This window comes from Lucilia cuprina, chromosome 4 (assembly GCF_022045245.1).
Source record: "Lucilia cuprina isolate Lc7/37 chromosome 4, ASM2204524v1, whole genome shotgun sequence".
Lineage (NCBI taxonomy): Eukaryota > Metazoa > Arthropoda > Insecta > Diptera > Calliphoridae > Lucilia > Lucilia cuprina.
The window spans coordinates 3114291-3126981 of NC_060952.1; the positions used below are offsets into that span (position 1 = coordinate 3114291).

General features: G+C 25.0%; 1 protein-coding gene across 1 annotated transcript in view; it reads right to left on the minus strand.

The window, feature by feature from the left end:
- Positions 1-7151: 7151 nt before the first annotated feature.
- Positions 7152-12691, minus strand: part of LOC111690538 (protein pellino) — a 48960-nt gene continuing 43420 nt past the window's right edge. Inside the window, exons 3-9 of the mRNA XM_023453040.2 lie at positions 10714-10945; positions 9365-9556; positions 8056-8244; positions 7869-7967; positions 7637-7790; positions 7405-7582; positions 7152-7334 (exon numbers count right to left, since the gene is read on the minus strand). Coding sequence (XP_023308808.1) covers positions 7208-7334; positions 7405-7582; positions 7637-7790; positions 7869-7967; positions 8056-8244; positions 9365-9556; positions 10714-10945 — 1171 coding nt within the window. The 3' untranslated portion in view covers positions 7152-7207. The remainder of the gene's footprint in view (positions 7335-7404; positions 7583-7636; positions 7791-7868; positions 7968-8055; positions 8245-9364; positions 9557-10713; positions 10946-12691) is intronic.

Sequence of the window (12691 nt, forward strand, 5' to 3'; positions counted from 1 at the left end):
AGCCATTTATTGTTGAATAAAACTGTGGACATTTAAGTCAAATTTTGAGGGGGCTTTTTATAGGGGCTAGGGTCAAATGGGGTCCTATAAATACAGTGCCATCAATGCTAGTATAAAAATTGGATTTGCAGCTTTTTGTCGACAAACGATAATTATGAACTTAAAAGCCCGATTTGGCGGGTTCAGTTGTATGGGGGCTAAGTAAAATAATAGAGCGTTGTTATCCATTTTCAATATGCTTTGTCGCTGGGACAAAGAGAAAGAGAAGGCTTAATTTTTTCAATCATTGCATTCATTAAAAATAACTCACACACGCTGACAATAACAATGTAAAATATTAATAATAATAAAAAACGCTAATTATGTAATCTTTGCTTTTTTCCATTCTAGACAGATTATTTTATTAATTATAAAGTATAACACAAAATTTGTTTAAAACAAATATTAAAAACAATAATGCTTAAGAATGAAAAAAAAGAAAGGAAAAAATGACAATAAAAAATTAACAATAAATAATAAATGTTGGACAATAATTGCAACACAAAGAAAAGGAGATATGTAAATTTTATTAAGAAGACAATACTTAAAAAAAATAAATAAAAAATTAAATAGTTTATAATGTTTACTTAACGTAATTAACTATTTTGTACTTGTTTTAGATAAACATTTTTTTTAGAAAAACAAGAAATAATATTTAAAAAAAACTTTGATTAATAAAACTTTAGTAAAACAAAAAAAATACTTACTTATTGTATATGTAAAAAAATAAATATTTTTTTAAATAAATTTAACAGGTAATAATAACAACATTTTTAAATTTAAAAATACTAACAGATAATTGTAAAATTAGTTGTATTATTGTAACAATTTCCTTCATTTGCTCACTAAACTTTTTTCTCTTCTGCGCTCTGGTTTTGTGTAAAAACAACAGGATAAATTTGCTTTTAATACTTTTCTCATTTTTAATGTTAATCGATTATTATTATTTTTCTTTATTTTGCTTAAAATATAAATAAAACATTAAAAGCATTTAAATAGTAATTAAAATAATAATAAACTTATACAAAATGCTAAAAATCAAACGCACAAAACAATAAATGAACAAACAAAACAAAAAACGCTACAATGTTAATATTCCACTGAGAACTTATTAAGGGTAATCACAGTTTGAAGAATTTCTGAAATTTTATATAAATTATAGCAAATAGTTTTTAAATAACTAGCTTTTAGTTTGGCATTGAAACCACTTTTTAACAATTCTTAAACCAGTTCTTAATCAATTTTTTTTAGTTCAAAATTTTCATATTATTTTTATTCTTCCTGAAATGTGTGATTATCCTTAATAGTTTCAAATATTTTTTTCTTATAATATTTATATTTACTTATATGTACATAAAATGTTCTACTTTCTAAAGACACAAAAAAATGTTAAAATTATCATTTCATAAAATAAATCTCATTAGAAACTTCTATAAACATACATAATAAAACAAATTAGTAAAACTAAACATAATAAAACAAAAAAAAGAACCTTTTAGATAGTGGCATTTTTTCACCTAAAATTCACCTTAAGAAAACTCAGTACCCATCTAATTGTGAATATAATTACAAAACATTTACAACATATTACAATACAAAAAATGCAAGCATTTTTCATACAAACACTTTTTTTAATTTTTTTTATAAAAAATTTAATGTTCAAAATTAAACCAAAAGAAACACTGTTCTCTGTTAAACATTTTCTAGTAAAATGGTTTCGCTAAATAATGAATAAAAAAACAACAAAATTCTTCAACTTTTCCCCAATAAATAACTAAACGGTGTTTTTCTTTTAAATTACATACTTTCTAGGCTTAATAAATAACTTAAAACATAAAATTACTTACTCATGCTAACAAAAAAAAATTAATAAGAAAATTTTTTTTATAATTGCATAAAACGCATCAAAAAATTTTGGTATTTAAATATTTGACAAAATTTAAAGAAAACTTAAAACAAATTAAGACAATAAACACACTTACTACAACTCATACAAAAACAATTAAATTTGTAATACTCGTACATTATTAAGAAAAAGAAAGAAAAAAAACAAGAAATCTACAATAAATATAAATAAACATATAACAATTTTTCATAAATCACTTACAAATTTCAAAAATTTATTACTAAAAACATTAAATTAATAAAAATCAATAAAATTGTTCATTAAAGAAATTTACCACAAACAAAAGCAACCAAACTAAAACTTGATTAAAAAAATTACATGTGAAAAGACAAATAAATAAAAATTCAAATTAAAAATAATGAAGAAATAAAAAAACATTGTTTTCAACTAATTAAATGTAAAATGGTCTTATTTCAATGTTTTTTTTAAGAACAAATATAAAGAAAGGTAAGTTTAAATTTGTTTAAACTTTAGCTACCTGTTAATTTTTGCTTCGATATATGATTAACACAACAGCCTAAAAGTATGCTTTATGCAGCCAAACTATAAAAAAGTTCTTTATTTACAACACAAGATTTCAGAATTCCATTACATATTTTGCTATTACCCAAATATTTGTTTAAACTACTGATAACTACTAACTCCCAAATTCATATATGCTTAATAGTTATTGATGGTTTATGGTAGGAATTTTGTATGGAAAATGTGCGTAATAAAACTAAAATAAGCGATTAATATCTTTATGAATACGAGAGTAAGATTTTCACAAATTCAATTAACAAAACATCGTTTTTGTTGTAACAGCTAAAACTATTCAATAATCTAGGGGCTGGTTGGATTTTTAACATCAATGTCAAGGCTTAAAAACTGAGCTACATCAACTGGATGCGTCCATAAATCCGGAGTGATGTAGGGTTGGATGAGCAGTTGAATATGTGGTGGATGTCATGAGCCCTGCATTATGTCTGGGCCCTGATCAGACACGGTCTATACGTGACCGTGTTGCTCTATCCCGATCTTAGTTGTGCCAGAACAACTTCTGTTTTCCGCTGCAGGTTTTTCTTCCGTGTCTTCTATGGGCACTGGGCAATCTTTAAGTACTTAATATTGTACTTAAAGTATCCTGCGACCACGGAATTTATGGCGTCTCTATGAATGTCGTTTAAAGCTGCCATATACGAGGACTGATCCAGTGGGTTATGTACATATCTGTACATGTTTCCCTCGTATATACTAAGATCCTTCCTGACATCCTTGGGACATCTCAGGAGGAACTTGGAGGAACTTCGTTTCCACGTACAGGTGATATTCCGAGTGAATTTGTAGGTTTCCCGTTACAATATGTAGCTAACAAAGTTGATTAAACCATACCACAAGTGCTGCCAACTATCGCTTTAAGGACCTTGTATCTACTTCATAATTTGTTGTTGTAACAGGTTGACTGTAACTAGATATTCTTTACTGGGGAAAAAACTTCCGGTTGATACAGCTGTTACTGAGTTGACAATCTTTCGCCGATTATGAATCGGATCGTTCCGGAGCGGAGATCCAATTGTCATGGGAACGTTCCAATTTCTTTGTGATTGCAGTGGCGTGAGCTAAGGAAGAGAACTTCAAATGTGACTTCAAATGCCGGTTCAGAATACCAGAATATCCCGAACTATTCGTTCAAGGGCAGCAATAACAAAACATTAAAACTTGTTGTTATTTAAAAAATAAGAAAAATTCGTATTGATAAGTCCATGGACTTAATCTTCTAGTAATTTGAATTTAATATCAATAGTCTTTTACCAACAGACAAGATTTATCGATAATTTAATAACAAAGAGATGATATCAATTATATTTCTATTGAGTAATTTAAGAATTAGGCTATAGACTATTCTAGGGAATACATTAAGAACTAGTGGAATTGACTAGTTTAATAACTAGACCATTTACTAGTCTAAACACTGGTATATTTGATAGTTTATGAACATTGACTAATCTAAGCCCTATTCAGTAGTCTATTGATTAAAGAGAAGGAGATGATATCATTGAATTATATTCCCAAAATTAAGTGTAATTAAGAAATTTAACTTTTTTACTATATTATTTAAATTAAAAACTATTATTTTTATATTTTTTTATAATATATTTTGTTTTATTTACTTTATTTCAGTTCATTTGATCTTTATTTTATAATTCCATAATTGGTTTTTGTTTGTTTCTTTTTTATTTTGTTTAAATTAATTACAATTACTATTACTAACGATATTTCATTATAAGGATTTTTTGTTTTTTCTTGTTTCTTTCTTTTGTTTTATATTATTTTAATTTATGTTTATTAATTTATTGTTAATTTTATATATAATATTTGTATATTTTTTTCATATATTTATTTATATATAAATCAATTTTTTTTTTTTATTGAATATAAATTATTTAGGTTTTTTTTTTTTTTGTTTATTAAATATTATTTTCGTTATAAAGCAACAGTTATTCAAAAACAGACAATAATTAAAAGAAAATAAAGATAATAATAATCTTTTAACTGATTTTGTATAACTGATATTATTGGTTATAAATAGTTGCAATCATTATTTTCTTTAGTTCCTGTTTATTCTTAAACAATTATGGCTTAAAAAATTTAAAAAAAGAAATTTTAGCCTTAAACTAAGGTTAAAAATTTAAAAAGGAAATTTTCAAAGTATTTATTTAAAACATATTATTTTTTCATTAAAATAATAGAAAACAAATGTTTTCAATAGATGTTAGATAGTGTTTTGTTTTTAGTTTTAAATTATATGCATAAATAAAAATACAAATTTTAATATAAAATAATAAACGTATAAAAAAAACACAAGCTTAAATACTAAATACTTTCATTGATTTGTATATGAAATTAATAATTAAAATAACTAAAATTACTTGTATTTGTAAAAAAAAAGAACTTTTAAAAAGATTTAAGGCAAAAATTATAAATAAAACAAAACAAAATAGTTTTAAATAAAATTTCAACATAATTGAAATACATTTAAAATATTTAACATTAATATATCATTTAAATTAAGAACAAAATTCCAAATTGTTTTATTTTTCTTTAAGCTAGAACGTTTAAACTTGATTTTTTGTTTTAAAATGTTTTGTTTATGGTTCTGGCCTTTTTAAGGATTTTAAAAAATATTTTTTAATATTTTGTTGGTTGACAAGTTGTTTTTGGACAATATCTGTTTTATTATTGTTTTTTAATTGTTTAATGGTGATTTTGTTTTTTTTTTAAGATTTTTGGGGTTAAATTATACTATATAGAAATATGTATTTATGAGTAAAAATATAACACGCCTTTAGTTTGTTTGGATTTTTTTTAATTCAAATTCTTAGTTTGTTTTTAAGTTTGGGATTTAAGTTTTTTTCTTTTTTACTTTAATATTTATACAAATTTTGATAAATTCTTATTTAGGCTTAATAACATTCATTCATTTAATACTTTTCTTCTTTTTAATTTTTTAAAGAGCAGACAAAAAATTATTTGGTTTTTTTATACTTTTACATTCAATAGAGCTTCATCGAGGAGGTGTTTTATTATAGCAACAAATAGTTATTTATTTTTTTAAGTTTTTTTCATAATAAAATTTAGAAAAATCAAAAGAATTTGTTGTTATGTGTTTTTTGTTGTTTTTGTTTTCGTTTTCAAAACAAACGTAAGAAAAAGTTGTACAAAAAAATTTTTCAAGGCATTTCGTTTTTATTATTTTTATGTTTTGTTGTTGTATGTGTTTTACTATATTTTTTATATAAATAATTTAAAATAGAAAAATTAAATTTGTATGTATGTTTTATGTTGTTTGTATGTATGTTATGATTTTTACTACAAAATATCTATTTTTTTACAATTTTTAATTACAAAAATTTATTATATTAATTTTTATTATCTTTTGTATAATATTTTATACCAAATCATTTGAAATGAGTGACAAGTGAAGAAAACTTGTTAAAATAACATGTAATTATGACATTTTTCTAAAAAAAAGTGAAAGGTGGTAAGAACGATTTTTAAGCAACACAGGATATAAACTCATTTCGATTACAGAGATTTTCGTTTTTTTTATCGAAATATAGTGTAATCCTATAAAGTTAGACAACTGGAATATGTGATATTTGAAATTTAAATAATATTTAAATTTGTCTTAAAAAAGTAGTTATCTAATCTCTTGCTTGATATCATAAGAAAAGAGAGACGAAAATACAAAAATACTACATTCGACATCTTGTATTTTTAGTCTTTAATGAAAAATTGAAAGAAATATGCTGCAAAAGCTTATAATTGAAAGTTTGCGATCGTTTTTCAATAACTATCGGTAATTTTCCATAAATATAATCAATAACATAATATTTACAATAACTTTCTTTTACTAAGAATTTAACAAATGGAAATTTTTCGATTACACAAAATTGTCTATATTATTTTCAGTTTATTAAGTATGTTTTACAAAATAATTCGATAACCAAATGATTTTCTATATTTTTGATAACTGATTTTTATCGATAACTCTCTTTTAAATTTTTTTGTTAATACAAATTATCGAAAATTTTCTGTAAACAAAAGTTTTAGATAACTTTTTTTTGAAAATGTTCAAAACATTCAATTATCGACAATTTTTGAAGAAATATTTATAAAAAAATGTTTTTCATGACAAAAGTTTTTCTTTTAAATATCTTCTAAAGCAAATTTTCAGTAAGAGAAAGTTATCGTAAGTATAAATAAAGCTATTAAAACATTTTGTGGAGAATTTCGATAATATTCGATAATTGCAATAGAAATTGTTTAAATATTACTTTAAAAAATGAAGTATATGTGTATGTATGTATTTTTTTGTAATTAATTTATAATATTCTAAATTTTCAGTTTTTCTTTTAATAATTTTTAATAATGTTTATAGATGTGTGTATGTATTTATTTGTTTTTTTCTATATAAGTATGTATTTATGTATAATTTGTTGTATGTTGTATGTATATAAATAGAAATTTGTTTTTTTTTTTTTTTTTGATATTTTAAAAAATAATTTGTAAATATTATTAATAATTCATTATTTGTTTTATATTAATTCTCTTTTTTTTTTGGATTTGTTGTATTTGTTTTGTTTTATAATAATTACGTTTTTAGAAAAATAAAGCCTATGGATTATTTGTTTTCTTTTTTACTTTAAATTTTCAATTTGTTTTGTTTTTTTTTTTGCAATTTTCCTTATTTTGTTTTAATATTTATTATACATATTTATTTTAATCTAAATTATCTTGAAAAATTAATTTAATGTAACCGGAATTACCATCAAGGGGCGTCGCACAAAATGGACAAACAGCTTGAAAACCATTTGTACCATGTGGTATATCAACATTAGCCCAATATCTGAAAATATTTAATACAAATTATTAAACAATTAATTTGTTAGAGAAAAAAAAAGAGACGAGAAACTCACTTGACCGTTTTTTCTGTAGCCATGTGACCACATGGATTAAATGCAAATGTTGGTGGACCAATATCTACATAAAACGCTGGCTCTAAACCCATACACAGTGTAACCACAGGACCAACTTCTAGACACATGGGACAACGTCGGGCGCCAGTACTTTTGTCTTGGCCCCAGTCATGATGACCTGTTGAAAAAGATAAATTATAAATTGAAAATTTGATTTTGTTATTACACCCACCTTGAACATGACCACAATTTAAGTACACATAAGGCTGATTAATTTGATCACCAATGTTAACTTTACGGGGTATAACTAAAGTGTTAAGGCCAACAGGACATTGAGGGCGACCAGCATTGATTTCATCAATCAGTTTCTCTAAATCACGTTTGGTCTGTAAAACCATAATAATTAAATAAAATTAATACATTTTAGTTACTAATAATGAAATATAAAAAAATAAAAACCCTACCGGTGAATGTTGTAGACCATCTGAAGAACGCCATAATAATGTAGCACCACATAAATCAATTAAAGTGCCATCTTGTAAAATATTTGATTCATCATAAATCTAAAATTTCAAACGTAAAAAGTAAACATTTTTAAACATGTATTATTAACCATAAACTAGCTAATAGATAATAGAAAATAATAATTACCGGTTGTCCTTTTTGTTGGGCTGAGCGTGATTCACGCAAACTAAAGACATCGCCACCCACCGAACATTCACGCCATAGACCACATTTGGCATTGCCACCGCAAAATTGACCCTTTGGATGCATGATTAAAACACCATTTGTTGTAAGGCCATCTATTTCTACATTATCTTGCCATTTTGTAGCTTTTTCCTATTTGCAAACATGAAAAAGAAAATAAAATAATAGTAATAAAAAAAAACTACAAACAAATGTTTAAATTGCTATAAATTGTTTTTGGCTGGGGGCGAGTAGGTTACAAATGTTAAATGTAGAAAATTCAATTTAAATGTATTTAAATTTAATTATAGATTAAATGTTAGAGATTATGCGAAACAAGAAACAAATATAGACAAAAAAAAAAATACAAAAACAACCAAACAACAAATACAACATTTATTTAGTTTTTAAGTACGACATACTTGTGGTATGAAGTGTGGCAGTTGTAAATAAGTAGTAAGTACCATCAGAAATCTAAACATGTATGTTTATTTGTTTGTTCGTTCGTAGTGCAAAACAAAAAAGTCTTTTGTAAATTATGGATACCGTAACAATGACCCACATTTTTATGGGGCCAAAGTATATAAAAACGCCATCACACTCTGTTACTAGTAATATTAATATTGTTGTTGTTGTTGTGGTTTTAGTTATTGTTAGCCAAGCACTTTTAAGTATTAATTTTAAACCATTTCCAGGATTTGTAATGATCGTTTTCAATTTAATTTAAAATAAACTATATGAATTTTTGTAAAGTTTTAACGAATTTTGAAATTTGAAAAAAAAATAATTTATTTTCATTACGATATATACAACATTTTATAAGATATTACATTATTACCAAAATAAAGCGTAGCAGTTAAATACTTCCAATACAATTATCAATTGTCTAAAAGAAATTTCAAAAACAACATGGAAATGGTTTAGTACTTAATGTTAGAAGTTGTTGTTTCTTTAATTTATTCATAAAACAACCACATGCAACACACATGTTTCTTTTCTTTTTTGCATTAATTCCATTTAAATTGCATTTAAAATTGTAGAAAAAAGAAACATTTATTGATTTAATTTAATCGTCATCTTCATCGCTCATACAAGTAACTACTTACATACAAGTAGACATATGCATAAAATAACCTAAACTAAAACTAAACAATACAACATAGAAAAGAAACAAAACTGATGATGGATATGTAAATATAATAGATGATGATACAGTTTTTCCTAACAATGACACACAAAACAGAAGAGAAATGTAATAAACAAATATACTTACACCCAAGAATATATTCCTACTCGAATCGAAACCGGCTGCAAATATTCTCGCCTTTGAAGGTTCACATCTGTTGACCAAGATACGACATGCAAAACGTGATATTGTACTCTGCATTACTTTTGCGTCTTTTTTATCACCAGGCAGTGTATCCATTACAACAAAATCAATAGGCGACTCTGAGGAGCGTCCAACCTGTAAAGAATATTGAATAAAAAAAAACCACAACAACATTATAATTATGAATGAATGTTAGTTACATAGTTGGTTGTTTAGTTGTATGGTGATTTGAATGGGAGGATGGTTTGAATGAATTTGTGTTTTATGAATTATTGTATATAAAAAACTATATAATAAACTGGTTAAAATAACTATAATCTAATGTCTAGTAGTATGACAAGTGGTATAAATATTTTATAAATTCCTTTTTATTACAAATTCATACCCTGCCATGGTAGTCATTGGTATTTAGTCATGAATACTATACTAAAGTAATTTGATTTTTCTCTTTTGTCTGTACACAATATTGCTGCAGTTTGTGTCATAAATTCTTTGGTTGTTTTTAAAAGACTATGGAACTCTGGATATTTATATTGTAGTTGAATAATATGAATAACAAATTGAAAATTTATAAACAATAAATTTCGAATTTGAAATTATACATTATACGTATAGTGTAAAAGAGATTACTTAATGTCAGCCTCAAGCAAATTACAGGATAAAATCCGAAAATTTTAAACAAAATTCTGTTAAGAAGAAGACTACACACTTTTTTTGATAAATAATACTTTACAGGTCTGAAATCATACTAGGTTCTAGGTTAGTTCTAGTTCAGTTCTAGGATAGTTCTAGTTCAGTTCTAGATCAGTTCTAGTTCAGTTCTAGTTCAGTTCTAGTTTAGTTCTAGTTCAGTTCTAGTTCAGTTCTAGTTCAGTTCTAGTTCAGTTCTAGTTCAGTTCTAGTTCAGTTCTAGTTCAGTTCTAGTTCAGTTCTAGTTCAGTTCTAGTTCAGTTCTAGTTCAGTTCTAGTTCAGTTCTAGTTCAGTTCTAGTTCAGTTCTAGTTCAGTTCTAGTTCAGTTCTAGTTCTATATGTCTTTTTATACGTGTAAAATACAGGCCAACAATTTTTTAACCCAGCGATAATGTATGTTTTCTAAAGAACTTCAAACTTTATGGCATGATATCTGGAAAACCTGAATACGAAAAGTATCTTTGTTGTTGTAATAGCCTATTCAATTTCAGAGAGTAAAATTTTACATTTGTAAATCAGTACAGGTCTATTAACTGAAGTTCTTAATTTCTTACAATATAAAAACATTATGATGTTTGTAATTAGATATTTTTTAACTCACCTGAAACATATCGGTTTCTGTATCCTCTTTATATTCGACTATAACAGCTTGATTCCGTGATAATGTGTATGATATTGAGTGTTGATTGGCATCGAGTATGGCTTTAGATGTTTGTGGTGATTGGACAATATAATGTTTGGAACGTTTAACACCACTGGGTTCACTGCGTTTATATAAAACGAATTTAGAACGTCTGCGACCACGATCACCTTGAGGCAAATAACCATTGTAGCTAAAATAAAAATACATGATTTTTTTTTTTTTAAATTTAAGTAAGTATGTAATATTAAAAGTAAATCTATTTGAACTTAAATTTTCTCTTTCTAATGTGGGTCAAGTTTTTTAAACAGTTTCAAAATTATAGTTTTTTTAGTTTTTCATTTGTATTGCTATTAAATAAATAAATTAGTTTAAAGTATATGAGAAAAAAAATTAGTTGAAAACTGAAGAAGCAACTAAAATATTAACATACAATTCTATTGTATTGTAACGTATTTAATTCACACTCTTATTGTTCAAATAACACAATGTTAAATTTATAGGAGTATAAATAACAGATACATTCATACATACATATGTATGTAAGTACTCTTTATATGTAATTATCAGTTGTATCTAACTTTGTAATTCTAATTTTTGTTTATTTATGTTTGTTCATTGTAATGAAATTTCACACAGTACAATAACAACAACAACAACAAAAATCGAAACTTTATTTGTAATGTTGTAATTTGCAGTAAAAATGAAAAAAACAAAACTTATTGCTGTTGTTATTGCGGTATTTCGACATTAACCTTTACACATGTAATTATCACTTTTGCATTACGACACAAATTTAATAAAAATAAATCTTTAATCGATTTCTATTTTGTTATTAAAAATAAAAATTTTGAAGTATTTTTTTTTTAAATAAAGTAAAAGATTTGCAAAATAAATGTTTAACAATTCAAAAATTTATGTATGAAGAACCATTTTTGAACGTGTTAAGAAATTGCTATTGTAAAAATAGAAAAGTTAATTAAAGGTTTCAATGTGAAGTAATGACATTAGATTTAATAATTAACAATACCAAAGAAATTAGAAGTAACATATAAATTAATTTATAACATTTAAATTCCTACAGAGTTTAGAGATGGGATCGGTCTGGCGGTGTTGACAGAATTAAAGTATTAATTAAGATCGTCACAGTTGTTTGTGTTTCCATTCATAAAATATGACAATGAAATTCTAAATGGGGTTTGTTGGTCTCTTCTTGTTCATTGTTGCTTTCCATTCATTCAGCGACTTAATTAAACAACAAGTTTAAGTTTAAGACAGATAATGCTGGTATAATTTAATCATAACAATAATATTTAATATGATTGTGAGAGTAAAAACTGCAGGAGATAAAACTGATGTTATATTTATATAAGTATATTAAATATAAGCAGTAACAATGAAATAATAATATTTAATTTTTATATTTGTATAAATAAATATTTTTATAAGTCGTCACAAAAGTAAGTAAATTAATGTGGCAGACAAACAATGGTATCAGCAGTAAGAACATATTTGTGTCTACTTCCCACTTCTCTCGTGTACCTTTCTACATTCTTTATTAGTAACTACGACTCTAGAACCTATGAGGCGATGCATTTATTCAGACATTTAAAGGATCTGAATTTTTTTTTCGACTTTTTAGTCGCTAAAATTTGAACATTTTTTTGTTTTGAAGTATGTTTTCCTGGATTTTACCAAATTATGGCTTAAATTAGACGACATTCTTTATCGATCAAAATCTCCTTTCATATCATATTCTATCCATAATAATTAATCAATATTATGTATAACATTTTCGAACCAAAAATTTTCAAACTAAACATTTGAAATGTGAACTGGAACTGAACTGGAACTGAACTAGAACTGAACTAGAACTGAACTAGAACTGAACTAGAACTGAACTAGAACTGAACTAGAACTGAACTAGAACTGAACTAGA